The sequence below is a fragment of the Sminthopsis crassicaudata genome, chromosome 4 (assembly GCF_048593235.1).
Source record: "Sminthopsis crassicaudata isolate SCR6 chromosome 4, ASM4859323v1, whole genome shotgun sequence".
NCBI lineage: Eukaryota > Metazoa > Chordata > Mammalia > Dasyuromorphia > Dasyuridae > Sminthopsis > Sminthopsis crassicaudata.
Genome location: NC_133620.1, coordinates 340,030,394 through 340,048,901, shown reverse-complemented (window position 1 = coordinate 340,048,901; position 18,508 = coordinate 340,030,394). Strand labels below are relative to the sequence as shown.

The following is an 18,508-nucleotide window of genomic DNA, read 5'->3' as shown; positions in this document are numbered from 1 at the left end:
CCACAGATATCTTGAACCTCAGATCATCTCTTTCTCCCAACCCCCATCTGTGTCCCCATCAACAGAATTCCAGCCCCCTCGGAAAGTGAGCTATTGTCCCCATTCCCTGGCTGACTCAGCATGGATCCCCTTTCGGGAACACTGTTATTCTTTCCACATGGAGCTGATGTTGGGCCACAAGGAAGCACTGCAACACTGTCAGAAAGGTGGGTTGGCTCCACCTCCCTACACACACAAAATGGTAACACAAAGCTGGAACTCTCACCATTCTCCAAAGCAACCTCACTCCTAAGAATCCCCTCGGTAGTCATTTAGTCATCTTCCCCCATCTGAAGACTTCCAATGATATCTGTCTCATTGTGAATGAATCTAACTGAAGGCAGCTTTCATGTCCCCTCTCCAAATCTTTTATTTTTCAAAATATTTTCTCTCAGCTGTTTTTTCGTGTGATGGAGAATCAAGGTCACATACCATCTTCTGGACACTGTGGCCTGTCAGAAGCCAACCCAATACTCTAGTATTAATAATGTAGCCTACTTTTTTAGTGGCCACATTAAACTATTACCTTGGATTGTAGTACACTAAGGCCTTTTAGTTTTAATTCAGTTGGTTGGATTGTAGTTCACTAAGGCCTTTTAGTCTTAATGTTAATTGTTTGATTTGTTTCTCATCACACACCTGTGAGGAAGGCAAAGAAAATCAGACAACTTTTCTTAGTAGAAAAGCAGGGAGAAGCTCTAGGGTAGATAGAAGGGAAGCTTCACTTGGAGTCAAAAGAACTCAGTTCAAATCTCAGCTCCTGCTTATGTGACCATATATAGTTATCTCTCTCTGGCCTTCAAATGGCTAATCTAACTGAGAAGTTGTACTAGATGATGGGTTCTTAACCAGGAGCTAGAGAATTAATTTATTTTAACATTTTGATAACTATTTCACCATAATTGGTTTCTTTTATAATTCTGTATGTTTTGTTTTATGCAGAATCAGGCCTCTATTAGGGCAAATAATTAATCCAGGGAATTAGAACTGCATATTTCCACAGGGCTGGAAACAATTACCATATTTTACAAAATTATAACTGAAAGTGTGAATTCAAATACATGCAACCACTTTGCAGGATTAATTTTTTGTTCTAATTACCACCTGGTTGTTTAAAAACATTTTTCTGGGTAGTGGTCCCTGGGCTTCATCAGACTGTCTTCATAAAACGTTAGTAACATTTAAAACCTGGTTACTAGCTGGTCTCTAGTTCTTTTAATATCCTCATTAGAAACCATGTCTTCTGGCTCTCAGTCCAATGCAATACCACACCTATGTACCCACAGGACATTGCTTGCCTCCTCCTTCCTTTGCCCATAACTTTTGAAAAGCCACAGGGAATCTTTCTTGTCCATCTTACCCTTCTCGAGCCAGTATTCACCTGAGTATGGGACTTCAGGTTGGGGTTGGGAACACAGGAGTTGGTGGGCACTAGAAGTTTGCACAGTGGAGATGTCACAGCAACTGTGCCTTCCTGTTCTTTCCCAGCTGGTGGTGCAATCCTGTCTATCATGGATGAGATGGAGAATGTTTTTGTCTGGGAGCACATGCAAAGTACAGAAGGACAAAGTGGAGGAGCCTGGCTCGGCATGAATTTTAATCCCAAAGGTGAGTAAGGCACAAGGGAGTCCGCTGTTGTTGGGGACAGAGGATGGGGATGGGCGATGTAGCCTAGTCATGAAGGAACTATTCATCTCTTTCAACCCCCCAAAGCTGAGTTCAAACAACAAGGAAGATAACACTAAGGGGAATTTTTCTAAGAGAGCTTCTGAGTTGTTCTTGTGATTGTGTTTTGTGATATCTAGTTCTAGGGCTACTAGGGCAAAACTGGGATGTGATGGGGCATATGAATGATCCAAGGGCCAAATTCCAATTCCTTCTCATTCTGTTTTTTGCTGTGTTTTATTATACTATGCTATGATGAAATAGAATGGATTATATCACATTTAATTTATTATACAGTATTATATATTATATCATATATGTATATATTATACTGTATCATTATCTTCTTATAGTTAATTTAAGACCCCTAACCCATAGTTCAGATCTGTCTCTTTTGCTCTCTTCTCCATTTCTAACTTCCCAATGATTTCATTTGGTCTTTCTCTCTAGGGGGCACTTTGGTATGGCATGACAACACAGCAGTCAACTACTCAAACTGGGGTCCCCCAGGCTTAGGACCCAGTATGCTAAGTCACAACAGCTGCTATTGGATTCAGAGCAGCAGTGGCCTTTGGCGTCCTGGAGGGTGTACCAACATCACCATGGGTGTTGTCTGCAAGCTCTCCCAAGGTAAATGATCTCCCCTATAAACACTGCAGCCACTGGAAGTATAGGGGGATGAGTGTGTGTGTGTGTGTGTGTGTGTGTGTGTGTGTGTGTGGATGCTCCACAAGTCTGGAGACCCCAGGGAGACAGTGGTAACAGCCATGGACACTGGGAGTATTGATATGACTTGTAAAAACTCTGCTTTTCCTCTACCCCAGTGCTTGTCTCTCCTGAAGTCCAGCAACATTTACCCTCCCTGCTACATAAATAGAAAGAATTGCATCTTGGGAAGCCATTGGCAATTTAGTGTAATCCAGAACCTAAAAAGAATCTCCATGTTGACACTTGTTTGATACCACCTTGTTATAATAGTGGTTTGTGCTGAAGGCCCTTGGGGGAATGAACTTCATCTTATTCTTTATATTACCCATAGGGCCCAGGGCAGGTAGGGCCTGGAATTTGGTGGCTAGGGACTAAGGATCTGTGGATTGATTTGCTGTATCTCTTTTTTTCCCACCTCTGCCGTAGTTAAGGAGGGAAGCTTCTCCTCCTCTGGTGAGTGGAACATAGATGGTAAGGCTGCTTCTCCTGGCCCAGGGGCAAGCCATGGGAGCCTGGGAAGGGGCCCTGCAAAGCATAGGCGGAAGGGCCCCTGGATTCCCAAGGGGGAAGAGGAGGAGGGATGTGGGAGGTCTGAGACCTTAGGTCTGAGGCTTTTGTCCCCTTTCTGGCAGCGCTCCAGGAGAACCCCACAGCCCTGGTGGTGGTGGTGCTGGCTGCACTCGTGCTCCTGGGTCTCTTGGCCGTGGCTGCACTCTTGTACAGGCGTCGGCGCAATCCTGAACGAGGGGCCTTTGAGAGTGCCCGCTATAGCCGCAGCTCCTCTGGCCCTGGGGAGGTGGCTGAGAAGAATATTTTGGTGTCTGACATGGAGATGAATGAGCAGCAGGACTAGAGCTTTGGGGCCGTGTCGGGGTGGGGCTGGGCGGGGGTGGGGGGGGCAGGGCAGGGCCAGGGAAGGATGGTTAGTGGGGCACTGCCCGGCCTGTCTGGCTGTGTAGTGGGAGAGCTGAGCAGGGACTCTGGGCAAGCACAGGGAGGAGAGCTGGGCTGAGGGCAGCTGTGGATTTTGCTGGACACAGCATTGCAGGACTCCCCTTCTCAGGGTAGTGTGGGAAGCAAGAAAGGGGGCCGGGGTGGACTGCTGCTCAGGGCCAGGGCTTTGCCTTCCCTTTGTGCCTTTTTCCCCCCTTGGTCTCAGCCCTGGCTTCCCTGCTTACCCACCACCACCTCTTTGGCCTTTGGCACCTTCTTCTTAGTTCCTCGGCAGCTCTCAGTGATCTCTCTCCTTCCAGTCTCCCTGATCCTTCCTCCTCTCCTTCCCTACTATAAACCCACCGTCACCCTCTAGTTGTATCAAGTTTCAGGAGACTGGGAAGCCTCCATCTCTGTCTGGCCAGTCACTGCTGGACTTTTGGCAGGCCTGATCCCCCAAAATGGGGGAGCCGCTCCTCTTGCCCTCGTTTGTTTGGAGGATCCTGGGGAAAGTGGGGAGAAGTTAGGAAGAATGCTTGCTGCCTAGAGGAGCATGGACCCAAGGAATACTCCAGGGTTAGAATGGACGGGGTAGCAACGGATCAAGCTGTCTGGGCGTGAGGCTCAGTCCCTATGACCAAGCAGCAATCCAAGGCGGTAATTTCTATCTGCTGAGGGACTGACACTGGGGTAGGAGTCAGGGAGGAGTTGCTGAGACACCGACCAAAGGGACTGCTGCACTGGGCACCTTGATCAGCTACAAGCTGGCTGCTGAGCTGGAGGCAGCTCCTGCAGGTCGGGGGAGGTCCTCACGCTAGGGAACCAGTCCCCCATGGGGACTGAAGTTCCTTATCTTCTCCAGCCCTGGTTCTCCTGACGGGTTTGGGAGTGAGGCAACAATTCCACTACTCCTGGGGCAGGGACTGGATGAGGACATCAGAGGGGGAGAGCTGGGTTTCTCAGAGGTTGAAGGTTCCAGGATGGGAGCCCTGGGCCCATGGTGCCTGACATACTCTGTCCAGTGGAACATAGAGGAATGGTTCCAGAACTTTCAGAAGAGATGCTGAGGCCGGCTCAGCTCAGCTCAGGAGATCCTATCTATCTTTTAAAGTATCAACTGCAAGTGACAAGAATCCCAGGAAGGCTCAAGCTGGGCCTGGCTACTACAGGCACAGGACAATGTGAACATGGACTCAAGGACACGGTCACTTTTTTGTAGTTTTTAATTTTTTAAAAAAAGTTTTTTCTTAAAAAAAAAATAAAAGACTTCGAGACTTGAAAAATGAACTTGTTTCTGTCGTGATAGTTTTTCTGTGGAAACAGATCCCTTCCTATTAGTCTCTTTAAATGGGCCAAATGGCTGTTCTTTACATGATATAAGCTTATCTGTGAAGTGCCTTGTAAATCTTAATGCTCTTGTTTCAAAACACGTTTTTGGAGCTTATGTGAATTGAGTTATTTGCTTTCTGGTTTCTGGAACTCTGTTTTAGAAATTCAAATTCATTCAAAATCATTGTCCCCTTTCCCATGGGGGTTCCCATTTCTGGGCCTGCTCATCTACGAGGTAGTTGAGCTAGAATTGTCTTGAAGATTCCTTCCTGCTCTCATTTATGCTTTAAAGGCAGCTGAAGCAATCACATACAAGGCTATATTGGGCCTTCCTATCTATAGGTCCTTTTTTGCCTTCATTTTCTACTTAATACTCAATTTCTGGGATATGAACAGTTGAAAAGACTTTTAACTCAATTGGGAGATAAATGCTAAAACCTGCCCAGGTCCAGAAGGGGAGATGAAGGTTCTCTTTTGCAGCCCTCCTCAGGATAATGAGTGCTTACAAACTGCCACTGTGAATTCTAATCCATCATAAAACATAGCTGCCATATTGTTTCTGAGATTGGAGATGTTAGCTGAGTCAAGAAGGATAAGATTCCTACTTTCTAGGTCTCCAGAGAAACTACTAAACATAGAGCCTCTAGGAAGAGAAGAGGAAAAAAGGCGTCGAGGAGGAGGAGATTCAATGCTAAAGTGACCACATATCCATGATTTGCCTAAATGATCCTAGTTTTCACCTTTGTGGCTTTATTTCCCCAGAAGAAAAGTTGTGCATCTTTGCATTAGCTCCTACCAGAAGCAGCACATTTTTGGGCAATGGCTTTTTTTCTGAAAAGGAAAAGGGAAAGGGAAAGGGAAAGGAAAAGATGGATGAGTGAAGCATTAAATATTTACTCTATTTTGAGGTGGAAATTTGAAATTTTTATAAGTTCCGAAAATCAATTCTCTTAGCTTTCACAATTGGGCACTTCCTTCCATTTCCTTTTACCTGCTCTTGTTATTCCTAGGGAGCAGCTAAAAAAGATTTAAGGCCCCTTGCCTCTTTCATTTGACTACCAAATTCTGGTAATGTGAATTAAAAGGCTTACTCTGTCTAACTGCTCTTTAATGAACAATGCTTTTTTTCCTTTTAACTATCAAATAATGGGAAATTGTGTAACACTGATGTATAATTCATGGCAAGTTACATATTTGAAGTCATTTTGCTGTATGGTTTTCCTCTGCTGAGACCAGAACATTTGTACAAAGATTTTCTGCTTGCTCAGATAAAATGCCTTTCCCCAGTTTTTGGTAGGAAAAAAACCTCCAAAATTCCTACAAAAAGCTTTTGATATAATCATTGGTAGGTAGTTGCAATTAAGTGGCCTAAACTCCATAGCACTTCAGGACTCAGCTTTCGGGATCCCTTTTCATAGTTTTCAAATTCTGATGAACTTTACACATTCCTACTTTAAATGCCCCAAAGGCTTTTGTTTTTCCTTCTAGGTGGACAAGTCTTTTATCTCTGGCTGGAGCCAAAAGTTCACATCCCACTTCTTATTCTGACTACTTGTATGACATTAAGCATGTGACATCCTTCCTAACCCTGTTTCTTATAGTTTATATTTTATAAATTTTATATTTCTATAAAATAAGGCTGAACAGAGACACTAGAGTCCTTTCCAATCCTAAAGATCCTGGGATGCTGTTTATTTTCAAAATAAAAGCTTATTTTCTCTCAGCATTCCTAAGGTCTTGTGTTGTGTGCAAAACAATAATTTTGAGATTTTTAGAATTCCTTTTACAACCCAATGAAGTCTTCAGCTTCCATCATGCCTATTCTAGGAGACTTAACAGATCCTATCAGAAGTCTCAATTTGTTTTCATGTGGTCTCAGGGAGAATAGAATAGGCTGGCTGGCTGAGAGTTCATCTTTTTCAGTTTTATCTTCTTTATAATTGTTCTGCCACCCAGATGACAGAATAAATGAGGTTGATTATGGAGTAACTAGAATCCTCCTAAATTTTGATGGGTTCCTTTTGCCCCACAATTTAGTCTGTGTTTCAATTTTATTAAAAAAAAAAAAAAAGCTTTTACTCCCAAGTTGCAATGGGAGGGGGAAATAAAGGGATTGCTAGGGCAACAGGTGGCAGTTGGAACTTGGGAGGTAAAGGAAAATCTCTTCATTCCCCTTCTCACAATATTTCCATTGAATCTTTTCTCCTCTTTCCTGTCTTTCCCACCTCCCTGCCCAGAGCACAATACACTTTCTCTTCCACTTCACTTTCTCTGACTTTTCCTTATCCCAAGCTATATCTTCAGGCTCATACTCATACAAGTTGAGATTCTGTGAAATGGAGATCCATTTCCTCCAATTGCCTAGCACAAATTTAAGGCCTCTTCCCCCCACAATTCTCATTCTCCCTGATCTCTCTACAGCATTTGACACTGTCAGCTCTCCTCTCCTCCTAGCCATTCTCGCCTGCATTTCTGTGAGACTTCTCTAGGTGGTTTTTCCCTTAACCAGCTGCTTCTTTTGGTTCATAACCACTAACGATGGGTGTTTTCTAAGGTTCTGTCCTGGGCCCTCATCTTTTTTCTCTCCTCTTGATCTCATTAATTCCCATAGATTCAATTATCAACTCTGTAATTGAGAGATCTTTATTTCCATCCCTGAAATCCAGTTTGCTTATTAAACATCTGAGTGGGCCATTTTGTCACGATCTTGCACTCTTCCAGATTTCCCAGTCTCACAGGTTCATTCTCAGCTGGTGCCATCACCACCACCTGTTCAGGCCCTCATTGTCTCATCAGGAGTATTGTCTTTGACTTTTCTACTTCCTCAAGCCTCTCCCCACAGCTATCAATGAGACTGTCCATTCAAAGAAAATCATCTAGTGTTTCCCTATGATCAATCCCTGTTTGACATTTAAGAGTCTTCCTTACCTTTTCAATCTCTTGCAGTCTGTCTCCATGTGCACCATGATTCCCCTTCCCACACTATGCTCCATTTCCCATGTTTACCTTTATACTGGCTGTCCCATGCCTAAAATGCTGTCCCTCCTTATCCTGACTCTTGGCTTCCCTGAGTTCATTCAAGTCTCATCTCAATCCCCTTCTAAAGATGACTTCTTTTGGCCCCTTTCCCATCCAAGTTTACTTTTTGCCTGCTTTATGTGTCTCGTATGTGTTACCTGTTGTCTCTCCTGACAATATAAGCTTCCCAAAGACTTTCATTTTTATTTTTAGCATCCTCTTCCACTCTGCCCAGTGCCTATCACAATGGCTGGGACAGGTAAAACCTTACAAAAGTGCTTGATGATAGAATTTTGGTGATAGGACGTAGGAAATCTCAAGGGAGGCCAGTCCCAGAGGCAAGGCTGCTAGAGATTACAGATGCACTTGGTGATGTCCCTGTGCACTGAGGTCAGGGAAGAACATAGATAAAGCTTTTCTCCTGCCTATCTCTTTCCCCTAAAAAAGAGGACAATATACATTGGGCTAGTAGACCAGTGCTGGAACCTCTCCAGCAGCCTAGTGTCAGAGACAACTATTCTTTCCTCAGTCCTAATCTCTATTTTGACTCCTTGTGCTGTGTTTTGCCAGGGAGCCTCTTGAAATGTGGTCCATACCTAGGGATCTCAGAAGTTCTGTCAGGATTTTCTGTACCATAGGGAGTAAAGGTATCGAGGAAAGGATCTGGAAGGTTTAGGAGATAAGGATAAAAAACAACTCTAGAGTGAACAGAAACCTAATGGAGCTTCTAAGAAAACTGAAGAATGAATGCTACCTGTTGTGGCTATCCCAGGATCCACACTGTCCCAGGCCACCTTGGAGAATGTTTCAATCTGAAAAACACAGACCTCCCAGATGCTTGTCTCTTGGGAGGTGGGATACAGAGGAGGAGGCAGGAGAGTGACTTGTGCCACCCTCTGGGGCCTGGGCCCTGAGCGTATGTCTATGGAGACTGAAAGAAGAACTGAATAAAATGGGTGAATAAACTCAGTTTACTGAACGTTTGTGTCACTGCTAGGTTTCCATTCAGTGTGGAGTGGAGACCTGAACAGGCTCCTTTCTGGGTGGACAGTGCCCAAGAGAGAATCCCAGTACCCAACTGTGCCCATCAGGGCAGCTAAGTGTCCCCTAAGAGAGCCCACCTCCTAAGGCAAGGAAGCAGGTAACCCTGAGCACAGCTTCTGAACTTAACAGTGGCAGCAGAGCAGCCAGCAGCTGTCTGGGTCATCCCCACTTTGTGTGGGGAGTTGATGGGGGCAGGCTGGGCAGGAGGAGGAGATAATCAGTGGGTTGCTCACCACTAGCTGCTCTGCACCATGTTATTCCAAAGCCAGTGTCAGTTGGTGTTGCTGTTTTAAAATACTCAAGTCAGACCCCAGAAAGAGACGGGTGTAAAGTACAAATGTGAACTGCATACTCATTGGTTTCTGTTTCAGTAAAAAGGAGGAAAGAAGGCACACATGGGGAGCACAGGGAAGGTAGCTGAGTAGAGGGGACCCCCACTGAGCTCCACGACCACCCTCCTCATTAGATGAACCGGCTGTTGCTTTGGAATACACTGTTTTCATTACCGTCTCCTGAATCCGAATCTAGAAAGCAAAGAAGATCCTCTTAGACAGTTCTGGACACATCTACCATGTAGACTATACGGTCTGCAGTTAGCTAGCATTTATTATGCATCTACTCTGTGCCAGGCTCCGGGCTGGCGCTGGCCCTGGAAGAACTAAAGCCTGTCAGTCAGATGACAAAGATCGTGTCCATAAACTCTCAGCCTCTGGCCCATCCCCATCCCCAAAAGCCACGTTGTTATTCTATAAGCAGCTGAAGATTGTGGAAAATCAAGACTAGTCATTTCTAAGGGGGCCTTCTCCTTCAGAGAACTTTCTGCTGAAGTCACAAAGACCCTGTTATTTCCCCTGAGATCACACCCCCTGGATATCTCTTGACATTTGGCAATGGAGGCAGATTTTTTCCCCTTCTTTTGAATCTTGAGGCATTGTAGACTTCAAGATTGAAAAAGAAAAGGGGACTCTTTCCAGATACTCAGGTCCTAGGCAATGACTTCCTCAGCCCAGGCAAGCTTAGTGACTAAGAGGCAATAATGATTAGGACAAATGGGGTGATGGGAGGTGAAGTGGAATCTGATGTGGGGAGGAATGAGGGTCCTGGGACAGACTGTTTTGAGTTCATTTTATTTGGTGGGGAATTTGGAGGTCTTGTCCTAGTTCCATTTTCATATGGCCTCAATAGATGGTCCTAGACTGGCTAGAATTAATTTCTAGTTGTTGAAAGGAATTGACCTATTGGACATTCTCAAGTTAGCTTTTGGGGTGGACCATGAAATCTTGGAAAGGGAGCTGAACACAGATGGGAAACACAAGAACTTCTAAATCCTCTGGAGCCACTTAAGTGCCTGGAGCCATTTGCTCTACAGGATTTGCTGCTTTTGAGGAGATCCCGGTGGCATTCAGCCACCTCAGGTTTCCCTGAGAAGACTCCAGATTTTTGGAATAATAACTGTTTCCTCTCTATAGCACTCAGGGCTTGGCTGTCACTGAAAATCATCTTGTACCCAGCTGGAAGGCATCAGTCAGTGACTTCACCAGAATGGTTTAGCAGCTGAGTCATGGGACAAAATGCTTGTCAAATCTGGGCACACACATTGCTCTGTCCCTGAAAGGAACAATTTTGCAGTTGTGTTTGCAGCAAAACCACTTGGACATGAGTGGAGGTGAAGCTCTTCAGTCCAACACCAACTAGGAGGAGTAAGAAAGGAAGAACTATAGGAGGACCATCTAATAGGAATGCTTCATTAGGCAACCTACCCAAGAGGGCCAGAGAGGGTAGGGAGCCTTGAATCTGGTTTGCTGGTTCCCCTATTCACATTGGACTAGAATAGATGGGTTACTACATCAGTTGAACTCAGTCTACTGACCTTAGCACAGAGTTAGCAACCGGATCAGTCATTCTTGTCACACCTAGCTGGGGAAAACTGGAAGCATATGGTTTAGCTCCAGACTGTCCTGATCATTTGTCTCTGGGTAAGAAGCCAGAGGTGAGCCGCCTCTATGCAGAGAGGCCTATGCATCCTTGTCATGGCGCCAGAATTCCCCCTTTTCTTTGCTGAGTTCACCAATGTCAACTTACAATTGCCTTAGTAGTAGTTCCTGGAGTGTGATGTAGGATAGCATGCGTAGGGAGGAGGAAGAAAGGGGTGAGAAGGGTCTTGGGATCTCCCTTCCCGCCCCCATCATTATTTACAGTTTCATGGCATTTATAGAAAAGAAAACAGACGTTAGCTTCAGATTTTGGCTGATGTTTAGTGCCACCAACGTGGCTCAGTTCTCTGGGAGGGGCACAAAACCCCCAAGAAGATGGGGCTTCTGAGGAAGGCTTCATAGTAATGGAAGCAGTATTCGAGAGCATGGATGGCCCAGCTGCACTGAGTCCCCTCCTTCCCACATTCAGGGATGGGAATGCTGAGGACAGCCTAAACCTCCCACACTGTTAGATGCCAGGGCCAGGGAGCACTGTGGCCTTGGGGCATTTTGGTCTAATCCCCTGGTTTTCAGGGCTTGGGTCACAACAGCGTCTGGGAGATAAGTGAGTCTGATTTCCATGGTTGAGGAGAACAGGGCAGGAAGAGGTTTGACATTCATCTTCCGCCCAGAATTCCAGAATCAACCATCAGTGATGACCCACAGCAGACACTAGGGGTCATTACAGCCCTATCTAGATGAGCCAAACGAACTGGCCTTGGACAAAAAAAAAAATTGTAGCTGGGGGTTTCATTAGGTCTTCACAAAAAGGCGAATCAAAGTGGTGGGAGGAGCCAGAGTTTGATCAGTTCATCCAACCACCCTAGTGCAGAGAGGGAGCCACAGGTGATTTTAAATTATTAACCTAAACAGTCTCAGAGAGCAGCGAGCAAGCTGCAAGCTTGTTTCATTTTGCAGTCTCTCTTGTCCAAGAGCTCAGCCAAGCTGTTTGTCCAGAAAAAAAGTTTAAGTCAAAGTACCATGACTGGCAAAAGTGAGTGAGCTCACTTGAGTGGAGTAATCACCTGGATATGTAGAGGATTAAAAAAAAATAAAATTGACTAAGAATTATGTGTGTGCATGTAGAGAAATGTATTTGAAATACCTATCTTGTGCATTCACTTCCCTGCACTGTTTCATTTCTGCCAAAAAAACAAAGAAAAGCAAATCTTCTGTTTTTGTTGAGGGAAACAATGAGGGAGGTTTGGGGAGGGATCATCCACAGAAATGTTTCTACCCTAACCTTTTCCTTTTCAGTTAGCAAAGGAACTGGAGAGTACACTTTATTTATAATGTCAGAGTCAAGTAACTGATAACCCCAAAGAAATAATTTTGATGATCCTGCCCAAGAATACTAGTGGCAAGTCCAATTGGGACATAAGACCGTGTCCTTCTTGATAAAGTAAAACATGTACATGGAGGGAGGGATCCCACCTACATTTTCTGAAAATTGGACAGGTAGTTCCTGAATCATAAGGAGGGATTTTAGTTACTGTTAACAAACACTTCCATCTTCTTCAGGTTAATAAAGGAACTGATATATTGAGACCAGCCCTTTGCCTTTACAGACAGTTATTTCTCTCTGGAGATTTCTGGACTGTCCTTTCAACTTATTCTAATGTTTATTCCTCTAATAGTCAAGAAGTTCCTCATTTCCCACTGAAATATTTTCCTTCTGCTTTAATTCCCACTTCCCTTGCTGGATATTCCTTGTTCATAGGGAACTAGCCAAAAATGAGTATAGGAAAGAGGTCCTACCCGCATATTGGTCACTTCTTGGGGGCACAAATTAGTGCCACTTTCTTGGAGTCCTGAAGAATGACTTGACCAACACAAATGGAAAAAAAGAAACTCAGCTTGCTAGAGACTCAACACAACATCAAGCACATGAAGAGGGCAGCTTAATTGATGGGTAACCCAACCTTCATTCCAGGATCTGAAACCCACCCTCACAACCCAGAGGCCCCTCCAGGAAGTAAATAATCAAGAAGGCCAAGCATACAGTTGACTACAGAAAGCAGAAAAAAGATGTCAAGGGATGGCAGCTAGTCATCTTCTGTGCCCCAGGAGCCTCCTCTTGTTTTCACCACTAAGTAAAAACCTTATCTGCTCTGCATTCAGTGCACTTGGACTTGCCTTCCTGATTATTTTCATTAGATCTAATTTCCCAAGCTTTGTTTGGTTATTTTTGTCTCTGGGTGGTGTTCATTACTTCCTTCCATGGCATCAGGCCCAACATAGAAACAGAGAAACATTCAATAAGCAAAGCAGTGCTGACCCCCAAACCTACTTTCACTTTCTTCCGGTCTGGGTTGTGGGTAATTTCTTGACAACTATGAGAAAGAAGATAAGAAGAAATGAATTCTTTTCCAGCATAATAGTGAACAGATGAATAATTCTCTAGCCTCAAGAATGTCTCTTACATCATTTCCGAGGGGGACAAGGAAAATAAGGTGAGAATATTAGGACAGTGTTAAAATTTAGTATAAATTAGGATTAGCCTAACATCACGCATACAGCTCCATTCATAACTCTAGCTCATTTGCTGTTCAATCCTTTTTAATTTGACAATGTGAAAAGGAAACTTATCTCAACCCCTAGAACCAGGTTTTGACTATTGGAAGAGCTTAAATAGGTCACAGGAGTGGAGGGTACATTAATTGCTAAGGGCTTCAAGTATTAAGTTTTTAAAGAATCATAGCATACTCCTCCTGGCAGGAGGCAGCAGACTATGGGGGTTCCCAAGATGGCTGGGACTTTGTTCTAAGTTTATAACATTTCCACACTAACAATCAGGGACAGAATCTTCAGTGCAGCCTTAGCAGGAGCCCATTATGCCACTAGGCAAGGATTTAATCTCCCTGTGAGCACTGGTTGGTGTCCTGTACCTTCAATAAGATCAGATTTGTGATGGGGACAGTAAAACTCCTTCCTGGAAGATATGAGACAAGGAGGGGTCCCAAAGAACCTTGTGAAACCGGAGCAACAATGAGGACTTGTTGGAGAGGTGATTCTTGGGACCTTTTTTGCCTCAAAAGGAGAATAGGGAAATAGGAAAAACTAAAAAACCCTACCCCCTATAAAGTCCTTAGTGAGTCTGCCTTAAAATCAGGCAATGGGAAGGAAAATTCTTTCATCCTGAGTAGTAGTTCTTTGCACAATTAGTTGGTAATTTGTAAATTAAGCCTGGGCCTAATCATTCTCTCCATTTTTCTGCTCCAATGGGGCTGTGAGATGACCTGAAATTGCCTCTAGTATATCAGGCTTACAGAAGAAATGGGGCTAAGTTGCCACAGATTGGTTATCAAATCAACTGAGGAGTGAGGGATTTCCAGGATGGTGGTGTGCTCAAGCAAATCCCACCAAGAAGCTTCCATAGGAAGACCAATGGGATAATTTTTTCAAGTGAATCACCATTCAGTGATTCCCTGGTTTAGAATGAAAAAGGACCATAGCAGTCACTTGGGACTCCCAGGATAGGCATCTCATCTATAACATCCCTAAAGAGTAGTCATTCAGCCCCTATCTGAATCCCTCATATGTCCGAAAAATCAATACTATAGATATATTGCAGCACGTTTCATTGTTGGATGGCTGTTTGTTAAGAAACTCCTCACTGAGCCCAAACATGTTGCTTTTGTAACTTTCCCCCACTGGACCTAGTACAAATGAAGTTAAACTAAATAAATGAAATCCTGTTTCTACATGACAGTCTTTTAAGAACTGCAAAACAGCCAGCATATCCCTCCTAAATCCTTTCTTCTCCTGACTAAATATAACTACCTATTAGTGCCCTTCTCCCATCTTCTTATGCCCTTGACTATCTTTGCCAACTTTTTCTGAATTCATTACAATTTGTTCATGCCTTTTTACATGTTATGTGCACTAGAGGATAGTCATCTTCCCCATTCTGAACATATTTCTGCTAATGCAGCTTAAGATCACATTTAATACTTTGTCAACTGCATCTCACTTCTAAGTAATGCTACTACTCACTGAAAGCTCCTTGGTCTTTTTCATATGAACTATTATTAAGCCACTTTTGAATTTTTGCTTCTACAGTTAAGTCCAAGAACAGAACTTTATATTTTTCCTTGTTTGGTTTCATCTTACTGTTTTGGGGCTGGCGTCCCAGACTATGGAAATATGGCTGTTGTGAAAACCTTTTCCCCCACCCTAGTTAACATTGCTTGGCTGCCTTATTAAGTGCCTGTAAGACCTGATTTAAGAGCCAATCTCTACAAAGTCAATTTCAACAATCTGACTTAAATTGCTCTCTTCCTCCTACCATGTGAAATGATTAACTGACCTACAGGGTTTGATTCTGAGAGACTAAGATACAGGGAAGAAGCAAGTTACAGGGGGGTGAGAAAAGCTAGCAAAACTGGCAGAAGCAACGTTTAAACGCAGCCTTGGATGATGTGGATGTTCTGCTTCCATCAATTTTGTCTGGGATCGTCGGGATGCACATTTATGTGTCGTGCCCAAGAAGTCAGTTAAATAAATCCCAAAGAAGCCAGACAGGTCTAGGACTAATAAGAAAAGCTGTGGTCTGTGGAGAAGATTGTCAAGGACACTAAAAGTGGCAAAATGTCAGCTTCACAATTAGCTACTTAAGAGCCAAGAGCATTCAATTCTGTTTATCAACTGAACATCACCATGATCCCCTCCCCAAGGCTGTTCCATAAGCTCATTCCACATGCCTCCATTCACTTCTCCTTATTAATGCCTACTAGAAGACAGCCTCCTACATCTCTCTCTAGTAAGACACAACAACATTGCAGTCTGGGCAGATGAGAACAGCAACAGAACCTGGAAGGACAATCTTGAACCAATTACTTGCCTTCATCAGACGACCTCACTGATATGGATTCTGCTGTGATTTATTCCTCAATGTTTAACATGCCTCAGACCCTTCTAATCTCCTAATCTCTGACACTGAATTCCAGACTGCTAAAGAACAACTTCCCCAAATTATCTGTTTTCTCATTCCCATCAGTCTCAACCCTACCTCCAATGTCCCAAACCTGCCTGCTCCTTCCACTGTGCCCTCAGGCATATCTGTTCCATAATTAATAGACTTCCTTTCTTCTTACACTGATTCCTCCCTTGCATGCTTCATTTCCAAGCAATCACTAAGACATGGCCCTCCCCATGACATCATAACCATGGCCACTCTTCTCTCTAATGTACTAAGTGTATTTTCATTCATTACTACATACATGTACACAAAAATACTTATTGATCAAGTGGGAATTGTCAGAACACCCCTTGCTCCCCATTTCTACTTCTAGACTCTTCCTCTGCTGCCATCACTGAGCAACCTCTTTTCCTCTGAGGTACACACAATCCAAATCTATCACCCAATCCAGATTCTTTTTAACCATTATTTACTGAGTCCCCTCCATAGGAGACTTGCCTTTTTTGTAAGTGTTCAGGTCCTAGCCCACGGTCTTCCTTTCTATCCTAAGTTCTGCCCCTTCTTTCTAGGCACTTGAACATATATATTGATATCTTCTCAAATTATCTAATTTCCCAGATCCTCAATCTACAAAATTCCAAGACTTACTCTCTCAATTCCACCTTAGCTTCACACAGGAATGATCATATCCCTGATTTCACCATCACCAAGTATTCTGCTTCCACATTCAAGAACTCTAATCAGTAGATTATTATCTTTCCATCTTTTCCTATGCTGTATTTCTCTTTAACTCATCTTCCTAGCAACTTCCAAAACTTCCATCCTTCTAAACTGTGCCAGACTGTCATCCTCACTCCCTGGTTATATGCTCCTTCTTTACCTATGACTGTTGAGGGCACCCATGTTTTAGGTTCACAGCCTAGGTATCTTCCTTGACTCTTCACCAAATTTTATGATTCTTCTTTTACCTCCTTTCTTATACATCTGCTTCTCTCCATTCACATAGCCTAGTTCAGTTCCTCATCACCTCTTATGTAGAGTGTTGTAGTAGTCTCCCAATTGATACCCTACTTCAAGTCTGTCCTCTCTCCATTCTACCCTTCACATAAGTGCCAAATGATATCCCTAAAGCTCAGGTCAGCCTGGGTTACTGTGTTGTTCAATAAAATACAATAAATATACTGTTGCCGCCTTTAAAAATTATCAAATATAGTCTATGTTTGGGCACAGCCCCTTTACAATCTGGAAGCCCTTCCCAGCTTTATTATACATTACTCACCATAACACAGTGTAAGATCCAGCCAGATTGTCTTTGCTTCTCATACACAACATCCATCCTCCTGCTCTATTCATGCCTCTGCACATGTTGCCCTCATGCCTGGGATGTGATTCCTTGTAACCACTATCTTTTGGAATCCCCAGCTCTTTTAAAATGCAGCTTATATGCCCTTCCTGTGGGAAGCCTTTCTATGAACCTTCAAGTGCTGCTGCCTTCCCTTTTGTCTGCTTTAAATGTATCTTACATGTACTTATTTGTCTTCATGGTATCTTCCCCACATAAATGCCTGTGGACAGGATCTGTTTTTACTTTTTTTTTTGGTTATTATTGTTACTTCAAGTTTTTAGAACAATGCCTAGGATATAGTTGTTTTTCAGTCCTTTTTAGTTATGTTCAAACTCTTCATGATCTCATTTGGGGTTTTCTCGACAGAGATACTGAAGTAGATTGCATTTTCATTCTCCAGAAGCAAACAGGGTCATACATCTATATTAAGTGTCTGAGGTCACACTTAAACTCATGAAGATAGGTCTTTCTGATTCTAGCTAGGCCTGGAACTTTGTCCACTGTGCTTGCTATCTAGCACCTCCAAAGATATAGATATTAGGCCTTAATAAATGTTGGCTCATTACTGTGTTTCCTTGCTGAAAAAAAGGTATAAACTGAACTTGAATCATTTCTCTACTTTCTGGTAGATAAGGAAGAAGAAAAGGGGATTTTCACTATGTTTGACTTTATCCTCAAGTTATGAGTATTCTTCTAGGAGGAAACACAGAAAATCAATTCAAGGCATAGTGTGAATCTGACAAAAAGCAATTTGACTTCTTATTTCCATTTCCCTGTCTAATGGAGAGGTGGTTGGTCATTTGCAGTCATTGTTCAGGGTTTTTCTAAATAAATTTAAAGTAGGAATGGAAGAGAATCTCTCCCTTAAGATTTCTTGGAGACAGAAGGTAGTGACTCAAAACCTTGTGTTCAGTTCTTTTGGTTTGTTAATGTTTTCCCCATATTTGCTTTACAATCTCTTTGGCTAATGTTGCTTCTGTTAGCCCTTTGACAATTGGGCTATCTGTGATCTATATATACCTGAATTCTTTAAAGTTCAACAGGAGTAAAACATTCAGTTAAAAAGATGGGAAATCATGAAGACAAAGCTGCAGAAAAGTTAGCTGTTTCCTGATTCTTGTACTATCTCTTTTAGGAAACACTGTCACAGTAAAAATCAAGGAGTGGCTAAGCATGAATAAGAATAGATCAGAGAAAAGAAAAAAAAATTCTGGGGTTGACACTTTGACATAAACTCAATATGTTTCCTCTACTGGAAGCAAGAAGTATCTCAGGGAAAGATTTTAGCTCAAAAACACAGAAAACATTGAGGAAAAGTGTGGTGATGATAAGAGTCCCATCATAAATATTTTCAATGCAATGTTTCCCATAAAAGAGTTGCAGAGGAATACTGAAAATCCAGCCATCACCCAGGTCCTGATAGAATTTAAAACACACTTCCCACTGCTCAATTATATTGTCCCGACTGTAAGAAATGATGCTACCTACTTAGGCTTTAGGCATTGGGGTGAAAATAAAAGAGAAGGAAAGACA

At 43.1% G+C, this 18,508-nt stretch overlaps 2 protein-coding genes across 35 annotated transcripts in view; one reads left to right on the top strand and one right to left on the bottom strand.

Moving 5' to 3' along the window:
• MRC2 (mannose receptor C-type 2) overlaps window positions 1-4,632 on the top strand; it is a 96,376-nt gene extending 91,744 nt beyond the window's left edge. The window contains 5 exon segments of the mRNA XM_074260898.1: window positions 66-206; window positions 1,528-1,647; window positions 2,155-2,334; window positions 2,839-2,865; window positions 3,045-4,632. Coding sequence (XP_074116999.1) covers window positions 66-206; window positions 1,528-1,647; window positions 2,155-2,334; window positions 2,839-2,865; window positions 3,045-3,265 — 689 coding nt within the window. The 3' untranslated portion in view covers window positions 3,266-4,632.
• MARCHF10 (membrane associated ring-CH-type finger 10) overlaps window positions 1-18,508 on the bottom strand; it is a 234,609-nt gene that overhangs the window by 21,838 nt on the left and 194,263 nt on the right. For 15 of the 34 annotated variants that reach the window (XM_074260905.1, XM_074260910.1, XM_074260902.1 and 12 more), the window contains one exon: window positions 8,646-9,260. The exons of 2 other annotated variants lie outside the window; for them this stretch is intronic. In XM_074260905.1, coding sequence (XP_074117006.1) covers window positions 8,991-9,260 — 270 coding nt within the window. In that variant the 3' untranslated portion in view covers window positions 8,646-8,990. Of the gene's footprint in view, window positions 1-8,645; window positions 9,261-12,467; window positions 12,532-12,999; window positions 13,043-18,508 lie in introns of those variants that run through there. 17 more of the 34 variants (XM_074260918.1, XM_074260915.1, XM_074260927.1 and 14 more) reach the window with 2 other exon arrangements.